The sequence below is a fragment of the Natator depressus genome, chromosome 5 (assembly GCF_965152275.1).
Source record: "Natator depressus isolate rNatDep1 chromosome 5, rNatDep2.hap1, whole genome shotgun sequence".
NCBI lineage: Eukaryota > Metazoa > Chordata > Testudines > Cheloniidae > Natator > Natator depressus.
In genome coordinates, this window is record NC_134238.1 from 90,062,473 (window position 1) to 90,077,074 (window position 14,602).

General features: G+C 38.2%; 1 protein-coding gene across 3 annotated transcripts in view; it reads left to right on the forward strand.

Moving 5' to 3' along the window:
• The window catches only part of HNRNPK (heterogeneous nuclear ribonucleoprotein K), a 26,626-nt gene extending 13,052 nt beyond the window's left edge, over positions 1-13,574 (forward strand). The window contains exons 12-16 of one of the 3 annotated variants that reach the window (XM_074953181.1): positions 9,198-9,248; positions 11,496-11,517; positions 11,595-11,677; positions 12,093-12,262; positions 13,026-13,574. In XM_074953181.1, the coding sequence (XP_074809282.1) occupies positions 9,198-9,248; positions 11,496-11,517; positions 11,595-11,677; positions 12,093-12,262; positions 13,026-13,059 (360 nt within the window). In that variant the 3' untranslated portion in view covers positions 13,060-13,574. The remainder of the gene's footprint in view (positions 1-9,197; positions 9,249-11,495; positions 11,518-11,594; positions 11,678-12,092; positions 12,263-13,025) is intronic. The other 2 variants (XM_074953180.1, XM_074953182.1) reach the window with 2 other exon arrangements.
• Positions 13,575-14,602: the final 1,028 nt, after the last annotated feature.

A 14,602-nucleotide genomic window follows, 5' to 3' on the forward strand; every position in this document is an offset into this window, starting at 1 on the left:
GAATATGTGACAGGTTTCAGAGTAGCAGCCATGTTAGTCTGTATTCGCAAAAAGAAAAGGAGTACTTGTGGCACCTTAGAAACTAACAAATTTATTTGAGCATAAGCTTTCGTGAGCTACAGCTCACTTCATCGGATGCATCAAATGCTGTAGCTCACGAAAGCTTATGCTCAAATAAATTTGTTAGTTTCTAAGGTGCCGCAAGTACTCCTTTTCTTTTTAGAATATGTGCTAACTACCCATGCTAAACTTTGTGTTAGATCTTGTAGATAGCTGTGACACTGTTAGACCATGTCTACACTAGCAAGCTTACAGCAGTACAGCTGCAAGATCACTCATGTAGCCACTATGCAGACTTGTCAATATAATAAACCCACATAAACGAACAGTGGTGGCTATGTCCGCAGGAGAAGCTCTACTGCCCCCATTGTGCAGTGCACATCTTGCCTAAAAGTGCTTCTCAGAAAAGTATCAAAAATGTTAGGATTTAAAGCTCTTGGATCTTTGTGGCTTCATGTATTCTGAAGCTTCTGGGACTTGCTCATCATGGCTTCAGAAAAAAGTGATGGAGTGCTACTCTGACTTAAGTTTGGGGCCATCGTCTGAGAGATGCCATTGGTCCAAGAATGATTTTTTAAGTTAAAAGGCAAGGCAAGCCAAATATGAGCATTCAGATGGCTTGCTGCTTTCCATTCTAGCGTTGTCGGGTCCTGCTGCAGGTACTGCCCATTTGGCCCCCAGTTCAAGTCTCGGTTGTCAGTTGCCACTTTTCTGCAGATTGTCACCTGCCCCAGGTTATCTTGAATATCTTATCACTCATGTTCTTCACTTGATTCTTTTTTCCTCTAGATTGAGAGCTCAGGTAAATTCCAGAGGTACCTGGATTTCAACTCAATATATACTCCAATCAGAATTTATAAATTTGATGTTTCATGATGGCTTTTCCATATTTTCTGTCTCTAAATGTACCTACAAACATCTAGATCAACGTTCTCAAATATGGCCACAGCAGCTTTTCTTGCAGGCACAGCCTCCTGGGCAGTGGTTTGAGGGAGCGGGAGGCAAAGCCGCCCCACCTCCTTCTGGGGAGAGACAAGCTGGAGGAGCAGGCAGTTAGTGAGTTCTCCACCTTCCTGGGAGTGGTGGGGTTACGCTTCAGACCTGGGGTGGTGGATAGCAGGCTCCCACCACACGGCTTCGGGCTCTGTCCCCAGGCCCTGTCCCCTGGATGTGGGGCTTTGGGCTCCCTTCTTTGGCTGTGTGGTGGCGGGCTCTGTCCCCAAGCTTACCCCCACCTTCCCTATCACCTCTGGCCCCCACTGCCTGCCCCAACACCCCTGGCCTCTGCTGTCTCTGAACCCACCTACCCATCCAGGGCTTAATTTGTCCCCAGGCTTGCTGGGGCTGAGTAAGTCTGCAGTGAAAAGTGATACATACAAACATACAAATACCACTTTTCACCGCAGACTTACTTATAGCTAGCAAGTCTTAAAAAAACCCAAACCAACAACCCAAAAAAGCAAAAGAAACGAGAAAAAAAACAAGAATGTTCAAAGCACCTTATTTATGTTTCTGTTCTCTTTTGATCCAGTAAAGAGTAGAGATAACTGTACAGTATTTGTATTATTGAGTCTGCAACAAAAAACCCTACATAGATAAATTATAATGATTTGGACATGTATATGTGCATATTTGTTTTTTGTTTTGTTTTTTTTTTCCTAAAGTTAAGTGTTTTAGGAAAAATTGTCAGAGTGGCCACACTCTGAGGCCACCAAAAAATGTGTTGTGAGAACCCCTGGCCTAGACCCTTGTTTATATTAGGAAAAACTAGACTTTTACCAGTGATTTTGAATTTTGTTACTAAGTATGTGCTCTCGCAGCCGTTTTCCATGAACTTCTCGTCCTTCGCCGTTTGTCAGATTCTGTCGATACAGCCCATTTGTTTCATGATCACAAGGAGCCTGGTGAACTCTAGGGGACAAGAGAAGTCCATTGAGAGATTCCTAGTTTGTCTACCCCAACAAAAGTTAAGATCTTTTCTAGAGAGTGAGGATTGAAGAGTTCACTGAGAAGCCTGCGATATTTTCTCTCTACTAGAAACTCTGTGATACTGATTCTTTCCCTTATTAGGTCATCTTTTCTTGTATTAAGATTAGAATTGACCTATTCAAGATGTCCAGTCACTGGATTAGTGATTATAAGGCAAGGTTGAGCATCAACTGTCGGTCTCTGAGTGTTGCTTTACATTACTTCAACATTAGGTGGTGATGACTTGATCAGGATGTCAGAAACTGTGGAGTTGGAAGTGTCTTAAACTCAAGAAAAGACTTAAATGGACAGACCATTTTGGAATCTTGTCAGAACAGTGCTGTCTTTGCGTCTTAGTGACAGATTACTGGAATCTGCTACGTTTTTGGTTTAACCCTACATCCATAACACCTGTGGTGAAGAATCTGAATAATCTTCATCAAATCCTCTGTCAAGGCTTTTGCATATTCCTTTTTCTGTCCCATTCCTGGTTCTCTGGTCTCCATATCTGCAGAAAAATCTGGAGCAAGGGAAATTAGGAAGAAAGGCTTAGTCTTTGGCTACTAGGCATTAAGTTTTGTCATTTTTTCAGGCCATTCTTTTCTTATAATTGTCTGGGAGAAAATTTATATCTGAAATATCTTCTGTTTGATTTTTTAAGAAAGCTAAATATCCTCTTGCAAAATTTCAGTGCATATTCATCGACAGTGTTAAGTGATCATAGCTGCAAAGGCTGTGGCTACCTGTTAAATCTGCATAGACATGCGCAAGTGGAGTACTCAGGGCTCCTAGTTGATATGAAAATATGTCCATTGAAGGTTGAACCCCTTCACTAAAACAAAACCACACTAACATAGCCTAGCTGTTCAGGGCTGTCAGTCTTGATTCAGAAAGAAACATTCACAGTAGTCATCCACTGTCACAGCAAATTTCAGGTTTCCTCTTCTGGAGACTTGTTGAGCCGGTGTGGAAAGTGTATATCAAGGCTCATTTTGGGCATCAGGGAGATGAATCGCTGAGGTAAGACTAATCTAAGGTATTGTTCTCTATACTCTGTTGGTTCAGTCTGGAACCTCAAAGAATGCAGTAAGTTTGACGAGACATGCCTTTTCTTCTATCTAGCTTTTCCATGTAACACAAAGTTGAACATACTGATCTGTGATGTTAGAGTTCAAGAAAGCTATGTGATTCAGTTGCACTCCATCCTTATTCAACTCTTCGATATTTCACAACCTGCTATGGCAGGAAGTTACTATTCTTATATAACAGAGAAGTAGAAATTTCTCAGAAGTATTGAAGGGAAGAGTTTCCACTTATTATTGAGTTTCTACTCTATCCTGCATCTTCAGAAACTGAACTAATCAATAGATGCAAAATCAGGTGATACTGACTTCCATTTGACAACCTCCAACCTCGTGTTCTCAAGACCGATTTTCATATTTTGATCTGTGTGTCTGAAAAGACTTCTGGAGTGATGTGTTTACTTGGATGACTGATCAAAGCACAATGTCTTCAAAATACTCTCTTCATGTAGTAATATTCTTTATTATGGACTCAAACATGGAATAAACCTAGAAAGTCCACTTTGTCCCAATCAAGCCAACTTTTATTGGGTGTCCTTTGGTTGTTTGGTGACCTAAGAGCTCCTCTCAGAACAGAAGTCTCAAGACTTGAAAATGCATCTTCCTGTGAACCTATCAGTTCACTTTTTTCCATCCCGTCGTATTACAAGCTTAATTGACTTTTATGATCATGTACACTCTTCTTAGAACTGCTACTTCCTCAAAACAGATTGAATGAATCCATTTGCTGTTCTCAGGGCCAGAAAAAATGTAATGTCCCAGCAACCTCAGCTGTACATGTGTGTTTGGGAAGTATGGTTGTATGTGAAATATAAAGATGCTGCTCCTGATTGGAGACAGAGCCTGTAGGAGTAGTGATACGTAAAGTGTAAGATCTTCCCAGTTGCCTTCACTTAACAAGAAAGGACAATTCTCTGGCAGAATGTCTGAGTCTCCGCTGAACCAATATGAATATAGCCTCTGAAGGACTTTATAGTAAAGAGAACAGGAGTACTTATGGTGCCTTAGAGACTAACAAATGTATTAGAGCATAAGCTTTCGTGGGCTACAGCCTACTTCACCGAATGCATATACAGGAACATATAGTAAAAAGATATATACATACAGAGAAGGTGGAAGTTGCCATATAAACTGTAAGCCCCTAATTAATTAAGATGAGCTATTATCAGCAGGAGAAAAAAACTTGTGATGATCAAGATGGCCCATTTAGACAGTTGACAAGAAGATGTGAGAATACTTAACATGGGGAAATAGATTCAATATGTGTAATGACCCAGCCACTCCCAGTCTCTGTTCAAACCCAAGTTAGTGGTATCTACTTTGCATATTAATTCAAGCTCAGCAGTTTCTCTTTGGAGTAAAGGCCATCTTCAGAAAGTCAGATCATGTTTATATAAATCTAATGACTCAAAAGACAGCGCAACATTATCCTGATAAGACAGGAAAAGATCCAACATTCAGATACCATGTGGCTGGATGGAAGTGAAGTACATGGGAGTGCTTGTTTTTCTCTGCCACTTTTTTCCAGTGACCAGCATGAGTCACATTATTCTCTTATCCCCAACTTGTGCTCAGCACTTCTGGTGTGAGCATTTCCTACACTGGTCCCAGCTCTTTTGTCTTAAAACTATTAGATTTTCTATCCAGACTGAAGGTAAATAGATTTGCTAGTTTGAGACCTTTTTAGTTTCGGTTATGAACTTTGACAGTTAAGAATCTTTACAAATCTTCCAGATGCTGAAAAAGGAAAACATGCTTTGAAAAGGAAAAGTTGTTGCAGTTTTTTTAAAAATAATTTTTTTGGTTCCTCTCACTTAATCCACTAAATTGGAATATTCAAGTCTGTTTTCTCAGTTAAGAGCTATAACTATATATTGCTAGATGTGCAGGCCATTCTGTTTAAGAAATTTCTTCACAAGGAAGGCTATAAAGGATTGATTCGTCCTGTATCTCTAGTTACAGAACCACCATAGACATTGGATTTGAATCTAGTCCAGACTAGATAAATAGAGTTGACTTTCAAGCCTATTGAGAGAGACTTTCTTTTAACTGGCTTTAAAGACTGCTCTGATAGCTTGGATATTACATAAGACGACCTGAATGAGCTGCAAGAATTCCTCCTTTCACAGGCTTTTGAACGTATAAAGTGGTGGTACATCCTCATCTAAAATGGTTTTTATTTAAATCATTTTTTCCCAAAAAAATTTTATGAAATAGCTTACATGAATTATGTACAGCTAGGAATTACAAACCTAAGAAGTCAGTCTCCATTTCAAAGTGAACCATGTTTCCAGATTTATAATTTAGCTGCTGTTTCTGTTCTGCTCATTCAAAAGCTGTGTCATGGTACATCTTAACAGTTTGTTAGATTTTAGAAAATATTTAGTTAATTATCAACCAGATTGAAGCACATACCAAAAAAAAAATCAAAATTCACTGTAATATTAAATCTTTAAGCTATATCAGGCAAAGACTTCTGATGTTTAAAAAGAAAAAACCACTGTTGGCACATAATGTTTCATACATAAATGTTAGCAATATCTACACAAATGGATGGTTGATATTGAAGGTTATACACAATTAAATTCATTTACTAAAAGAAAAACAAAAAACTTCTAAGGAAATCTGATATAAATACTGAAGTTGTTGTCTTTCTGGACAATAAATGAGTTTTTTCCACTTCCACGTTGCTCACTTTAAGCTGTAAAAAGTGCAATGTTGTAATTAAAATAATTATAAACACACTTAATGGGTAGCTTATTAGAAATATAGGAATTACCTTATTGGATGAGGCTAGTGGTCCATATGGTCTTCTAGCCTCTTGCCAGCAAGGAAGGTGCTGCAATTAGGGGATAACCTGCCCCAGGGAAAGTTTCCTTCTGTCCCCGGTAGTTAGAGGCCGGTTTTAAGCCCTAAAACATAAGGATTTATGAGGGTCGAGGGAATGGTGCTTTTGGTTTTTTAATATGTTTACTATTACTCTAGATACTCTTGTTCATAGAAATCTGTAATTCTTTAATCCTGCTAATTTTTTGGCCTTGATAATGATTTATAGCAATGAGTTCCACAGAATAATTGTGCTTTAAATAAATAAATAAAATCCTAAAATAATAAGCAGTCTTACTACTTAATTTACTGGGATAATTCAAACAAACCTAGAGGTACCAATAGAGTGGCAACTTGGACAGTAGCTACATGAGAGGAATGGAAAGGGATTGATTAAAAAGACATTACTTCCTTGCAGCTGGCCTTGTAGTAGACATAAAAGTGCTGATAACATGTAGTTTTCTTTATCTTCCTTATTCTTTAAATCTCTCTTAGGAGACATATCAAAGAAAGGAAAAGAGAAGATTTATTTCATTATATTTAACATGGTGTAATTTATCTATAATAGGAGGAAGGGGGCGGGGGTTCCTAAAATGGGCAGCGTGCAGATTTCCACAAACGCAGGTGGCGGGGAAGAGAACATTTCTAGCATTTTGATAAAAGTACCAGTTTCCTAATAGCTAATCTCTAAACACAGATTCAATTTTTTTCCGTAAGTGTATATTTCCAAATAAAAACTCTATTAAACTGTAGTTAAAGTTGAGTACATATCATTATCATAATGGTGAAAGCATCACAAGGGTGTTGTGATTATCCCAAATCCAAATGTTACAAATCCAGGAAATTCACAGTTAAACTCAAAAGAAATCCAAATTTGTTAACCTTAACTGCTTTTCCAGGCCCTTACTGAATACAGGCCAGCTGTATTCTGTCCTTCAGTGACAGCAGGAGAAGAGGGGGGAAGCATCCCTGAACATTTAAAAATCGGTTTAATTCAATCTGGGACTGCAAACACACAGTAATAAATTTACTGTGGTTGAATGGTGTCACTACAGGATGGAATTAAGGTTATTTTGGGACGCTTTTGCTGCATAGTATAACACGTTTGGATTTTTTTTTTGAAGTTATTGGTTCTGTTACATTATTGATTTGTACTCAAACCTTAACCCCAGTTTGACCATTTTATTACCATGTGATATTTCTAATCATTTGAAGATAAGATATGTGAAATGTTTTTTAAAGCAGTATTCACTATCATGATTGGTCTGCTTTGCATTCGTCTAGATGAACGCAAAGCAGCCTGCGTATATTGGTCAGATACCGCCACTCCTGATCTCCACATTTCCCTGTGCATATCCTGTAATTTTCTCCTACCTCCATACATGAACACCAGTTACCTCCTCCCTCCAGTACCTCAAATTTTCTTTGAGACCTCCCCCAAATGTCCACCTGCCATTGCTGATGAGTAGACCTGGTACAACAGGTAGCTTTTCTCTCCCCGCACCCCCCATTATTGAACCTTTCTCCTTCAGCAGAGCTTGATAAATGTTACTCTAAATCTACTACAGAGATTTTCATAAAGGTGGAATAGCAAATGACAAAATGACTGCCATCTTCTATTGCTTTCAGTGAGTAAGTGCCCACTTTCAGAATGGTCACAGCCTTCCATTGCTCCTAGTGTGGATGAAGTCAAGCTGCCCTAGGGGACGATGATGGCCCCTGACGGCCATTGTAGGGTGCCACCAATTCCATGGGGAATGGTGGAGGTCATTTTCAAATAAGTCATTTTGTTGATTGCAGCTTCACTTTCAATAGATTTTATCTACACCAGATTTATTTAACCTTGAGTGAGTTAATTGCCAACTAAGTCAAGTTGTAACATGTTAAACATTAGTGTAGCCACCCTCTGGATAATCATTCCATGCTACAGATGTTTACTCTTTACCCTGTGTTTTAGGGCAAAAACAAGTTGCATGTGGAAAATTATTGGTGAGGCTTTGCTGAAGGAGGAACTTTTCAAGTTGAAAAATAATGGCAAAAATGTATTACTATTCCATTAAAAAAATTTTTTTTTTAAAGTGTAAACAGTATATGAGACTTCAGTTATTTGTAACTGTTGATGGGTCTGTATGTTCAGTTAAGATCACTTGGGGCATATGTGATGTAACTCTTGAGTACTGGACATCTTAGAGAACCCATTAACTCAAACTAACTAACGGGTTTATTTCCAGCATTTTAGGAAGTTTATTCTGTGCCCAAAGAGTGCTGTAATTTCAGGAAGGTTGTGCTGTAAGGATGTAACACAGTGGTATTAGCCCTACTTTAAGTACTCAGACTTAGCTATGGAGCCATAAGCAGAACTTGTGTGTAAAACACAACTCAGAGATAACTGAATCTTTTGACAATAGATGATTTTATGTGAATCTCAAGGTCAGGAACATAGTCCATAAGTGGGGAGAAGGGAGAGTAGGTTGCACCTTCAGCAAAAGTGAAACAGTTCTGAGGATGGATATCTTCCGTTGTTTGCAGTGTTGTAGCCATGTTGGTCCAGAATAATGGAGAGAGAAGGTGGGCGAGATAATATCTTTAACTCGACCACCTTTTGATGGTGAACTAGCAGGTCCTGAAGAACTCTGTGTAAGATGGAAAGCTTGTCTCTTTCACCAACAGAAGCTGGCCCAATAAAATATTACCTCACACAGCTTGTCCCCGTTAGTAGGGATACTAAAGTAAGGAGGAAGTACAGTTACCGCTCTTGCAAAAAGGAGAGAGAGCCTTCGTTTCCCACTCTTCATTATTCTTCACTCACTATTGAAATGAGGGTTCATCAGGCAGAAGAATTTGAAGTAAAAGCGTGAGGGTTTGGTGCTTGCGGGGTAACATCTGCCAATAGGTGGTAAAGCTAACTCAGAGTGCCATATTTGTTGCATCCTTAACAGGAAAATCTGTCCCATCCAAAGGGGCAGAGAAGGAGTGATGAGCCATTTCAGGCTCCCCCCTCCAAAAGCCCTGCCACTGGCCAGAATCTAGAGGAAACAGGGTGGCCAGTTGGTTCCTTCTCCCTTTTTGGTACTCTATACTGGGGAAGGTGGTTGGGAGCACACGGGTATTCCCCTACACATCTCCATCCTCTGTGTGTGTGTGTGTGTGTTTGTACATGCACACTTTCACTTCGTTAGCTATAGTTCTGATTGAGGACATGGACTCAGATACATTTCTCTTGTCCCCATTCTCTCCCTTTACCATGCTCTCTCTCGCAAGATGATGCAGTGTCACGTGGACGCCTGTGATGACATACAACCACCAGAATTGGTGAGTGAGCTTCTTCTTTCCTTTTAATTTGATCTGCTATAATTACTGCTTCAGAGGGAGTGTCTTTTTAGCTGGTTAAGGATGTTCTCCTCAGACAATGAGAAGGACATCAGGCAATTCTTCAGTTTAGGTATAGCCCATGACAGGCTTATGTAGTACTATGAAGTTATAGAAACCTTCCATTTAGTGCTCTGGCTACAGATTCATGCAGGTATACTCTTCATTTGGCATCTTTCACTTGTCCATTTCTTGAGAGCAAATGCGGCAGTTGCTAAGCTTTCTCTTGGGGATTGTACTACCAATTAATATCCCAGAGTACAAATATGCAGAAACTTTCTCAAAGAAGAAAATGGTAAAGAGCCTCTAACTATTGTTGTTTCAATATCTTGCCTCTTTAGATCCACTCTCCCCTTTTGCCCCTTTTTTTAGTCCTAACATTTGATCCATGAGGTGCTATTACTCTACCATCACATCACTTGCTGCTTTGCAGAAATTTCTATTACAACAGCACTGTTTGTGCTTGTATCCCACTATGGATCTGCTGAGGCAGTGTACTCTAACCAGTTATTGGTAAGAAGCTAAATATTCTATTTGGTTTATCATGCTAAATTTTAATTATGAAAATGTTAAAATTGGGTTATAACATACACTTATGGATAAGCATCTTATCAGGTATGCATTGTTTGGTCTTTGCACTATTTGAGTGTACAGATAAAATATAAAATCATAACTTTGAATGAAGCCCTGTACAGTGGCTTTCATTCTCTTCTTTTTTTGTGTTCCACTGTAAGTTCTAATATACTGCATTGATAACTCTGTTGCTAAGTAACATGATTATACCATATTTGTTGCTTAGGAACAAATGATTAACTGAACACTTGGTTCTAAATAGTTTCCTTTTTGGCATAGTTCTCAAAAAGGACCAGAGGTAGCAGGTAAATAAATGCGAGATTATTGTAAGAAGCAGCTCAATTAGAAATTCTGCAAACAAATAACAATTCTGCATGTTCCCGTATTTCTGACTAATTTGCTGAATTATAATTTGAATTTTAATAAGTATCCAAATCTAGTTAGTTTTTGCACTTTAAAAAAGGAGTTAAGAGGTTACAAGTGATAAATTAGAGGAATCAGTTAAAATGTGTTTAATCAGGAAGATTGGAGAACTAAGTGCATGAAGTGAAGCACTGTAGACATCAAGTGAAGTTCCATAGAATTAGTGACAGGTTTCTGCACTGATCATGTGCTCTGATTCTTTTTAGCACTCTTCTGTCCTGGATTGGAGGGGAGGAGGGTGCTATGGCTATGGGGGGGCATGTTATATTGGGGCTATGTACTGGGGCTAATCTTCTTAAAGCACTGCCTTACAGTTGCCACTTGATTTTTGCCTAGACCAGTGGTTCTCATATGCAGTTCTCTGTGGGTTATATGGGCTCACATGGAGTCACACGAGTTACAGCTATGTGCCGATTGGGCTGCAAGCAGGCCGCAGGATGAGAACCATTGGCTTAGACCTAGGCAGAGTGAGAGGAGGGCTGATACGATCTGCAGATTCAATAAAAGTCACATATTTGGGCTCAGAAAAACGTTGTAGAGCACAAGAGCTGTCGTCATACCAAGTAGTTTAAGTGGCTTTGAAATGCTGGGCTTTTCACTTCTGAGTCATAAGTTCTGATCTTGGATCAGTACGTCACTATTGTGAGATGTCCATTTGGTATCATATCTAAATAACATTATTAATTCACATTCTTTTGTTAACATACATATCCAGATCCTTGGTGTCATTGCAATCTCAGTCCCAGATGTTTCTTCCAGAATAGGGCTGAGGTACATAGGCTGGAAAGATCATGCAGAGCAGTCGTTTTCTTTCTGCATATGCTTTTATGGCACTGTGGTGTTTTTCTTTGTGCAAAATGGGGTTAGTCTTCAGATGGTATGTCTACACAAAAAATCACGGCTGGCCCGGGCCAGCTGACTCAGGCTTGTGCTGTGGGGCTATTTTATTGTTCTGTAGACTTCTAGGCTCCAGCCCAAGCCTGGAAGTCTACAGAACAATGAAACAGCTGCACAGCCTGAGCCTGAGTCATCTGGCATGGGCCAGCCACAGGTTTTTCTTTGCTGTGTGGATATACCCAGAGTTAACAAATCAGCGCCTTTAATGAGTGCTAAGTACATTTGCTACAAACGTTTCTCGTCTAAATGTTTGATTCATTAAATAAGAACACTAAACCTTTTTCTTTTTTCCTATAGTTTGAGGGTGGGTCTGGATATGGTAAGTTTATATTTATACATTTTACGCATGGTTTACTGCTTAGTATTATAAGGACTTGATGCATACGTTTAAATCAGACTATTCTTATGCAGGGGGTCGTGGATCATACGGTGATCTCGGTGGACCCATCATCACAACACAAGTAACGATTCCCAAAGATGTAAGTATTTTATTCTTTTTGTAATAGCTCTCTAAAACATCTTGCCCAGATTGTACAAATGAACCAGAAATATTTCAGATGCTCACCCTTTTTCTTTCTATGCTGTATACATTTTTCCAAACTGCCACTCTTCGATTATTTGATGTTCATTTTGTCGTTTCATTTTACAAAAATAATTAATAGTAAAACTTAGTATTTTACTGATCTTGAGCAATCAAAATAAACTTGTCAACTTGATTTTTTTGCTTAGTCAATTTGACTATTTCTCAAAAATGCTGCAAACAAATGGTGGCCACAAGGGAGCAATTTCCATTGGCACTCTAAAAAATCATAGAAACTACTGAGAGTAACACCTTGAATTCTGTAACTGCTTTTACAGGGAAATTTTATATTAAATTACTGGCTTTTTTTCTAGTTGGCTGGATCTATTATTGGGAAAGGAGGTCAGAGGATCAAACAAATACGTCATGAATCAGGGGCTTCGATCAAAATTGATGAACCTTTAGAAGGCTCAGAAGACCGGATAATAACTATTACAGGCACACAGGATCAGATACAGAATGCACAGTATTTACTGCAGAACAGGCAAGTTGAAGTTTTAATGTTGCACTCCCACTAAATTCTAAAGCTCTTCTTCTCTATTTATATGATGTAGCTTTTAGAAGGCAGGGTTTTAAAAATATCTATATAAGGACCTGACTTCTACACTTGGTAGTTTTGCCTTTTATTCTCTTTTGTTCTCCATTCTTACTAAAATGAAGACGCCCTCAAAACTAATCTTGCTGGAAGACGCCTTAACCAAGCAGTCCTCTCATTTCTCTGGTGAAAACTGCTGCAAAAACTACTTCTAATAAATTATATAGAGCCTGTAGAAAATATAGAAGATTTCAGTGGATGTTGGTCTAGTTCTGTGTGGAAGACTAGTGATTTTGTTGTTTTTAGATAACTAAATCGACAACAAATCGCAGTCTGCCATATGGCACAGGCCATCCCTCTACAGGACAAGTTGAAAACGATTGGTGCTGTTAATGCAGCATTTCACACCTTACTGGCATTACCTTGTCTTTTCTGCCAAATATTAACAGCTTTAGATTTAATTTGCTTAATTTGCTTAATTTTTCTGTATTAACATGTTGGCTAACTAGTAAATATTTTGTAATAATAGATTTGAATGTTGAACTTCAGAGTACTAATGCTTAAATGTGAATTAAACCTTTAGTCTTTAAAAATATGCAAGTGTTTTGAGAACTTGTAATTTTGATTTTTTTAAAAAAAATGTGTGTAAATATTGATGCAAAATGTATGTTCAACCATTCTAATACATGCTTTTTTTCTTTTTCTTTTATAGTGTGAAGCAGTATGCAGATGTTGAAGGATTCTAATGCAAGATATTTTTTCTTTTTTATAGTGTGAAGCAGTATTCTGGAAAGTTTTTCTAAGACTAGTGAAGAACTGAAGGAGTCCTGCATCTTTTTTTTTTATCTGCTTCTGTTTAAAAAGCCAACATTCCTCTGCTTCATAGGTGTTCTGCATTTGAGGTGTAGTGAAAGCTTTGCTGTCCACCAGATGTAATGTTTTAGTTCCTTACAAATATTTGGGGGGGAAACAGGGTGGTGCGCGAGACTAACATTGGAATTTTGAAACAGCAGCAGAGAGAGTGGTTTTTATTTTTGTTAGTTGGTGATAATCTGTAATGTTTTTCTGTAACTATTGTGAACACCCTGCTTTATGTACACTGTATTTTTTTTTTTTTTTTTTTTTTTTGAAGGGGGAGAATATTAGTAGTCCATGTTTCTGGCATCCATTCAGAGCAGTGTGCAGAATGTAATGCTCTTTTGTAAGAAATGTTTTATGATTTTTAAAATAAATTTAGTGAATCTATACTTGGTGGTCATTTTTTTAGATATTCATGAAGGTAATATCTAAAATTGATGCTCTTCTCCCCACCCCCCCACCCCTGCAAGAAATTGTAATTGAAAATTGATGTTAAGTTCTTCTGCTTCTGATACAGACTTGTGTTTTGGCAAATTAAAGTGTATTGGTGAAAATACCATGATTCAAAGCTTTGCTGCTTGGGAATAAATTGCAACATATGCAAAAGTTGGGTTGGGTTTGTTGCAAGTGTTTGTCCCTACTTATCTGATTTGCAGCACATTTGTCTATATTACTGACTGTATGTGAATAAAACCTTTAAAACTTTGTGATATCTGAGTTACAATGTTAGATTCCACCTGAAGCCTGGTCATTGATGGCCTTACTGAATCAAATAACACTGTTATAGAGATGAAAGATGGTGTACCTCTAATAAATTCATTTTGATTTGTTTTCACATCTTTCAATTGTATGAGGTAGACGCTTCTAAAGAATTGGGAGTTTGATAGATACTCTGTAACTTGTAAAAATATCCTGGTTTTTCATTGTGTACAGGCTTACATGAAACACTTGTATTGTTTCCCTGTTAAATGTTGGATTATGTAGGAAACGTGAGAAATTCAAAAAATGATAAAAGTACCTCTGGATATCTCATGTACCTTGGCATTTGTAGTGATAGTTTACAAGTTTTAATTTCACTTCCTAAATAAAAAAATAAATGAAGGAAAAAAAAAACCCCTATCCACCTTACACATGGCTGGATCTGATAAATCTAGTTTGTGTGGATGCTTGTTTTCATTACTGAGACATTTCACTTCAGCCACCATCCCAAACAGCTATCAACACCACTTGTGGCAAAGATGTAGATACTAGAAAGCTGGTTATTGTGTGTAGCTGTTCTTACACATGCTTTACTCAATCCTGCTTAAACTAGAGCAATTTTTATAGAGAAAACAAGAAATTGTCAGCTTCCTCATTAAAATCAATATAAAGCAGTGGTTCTCAAACTATTGTACTGGTGGACCCCTTGCACACAGCAAGCCTCTTGAGTGT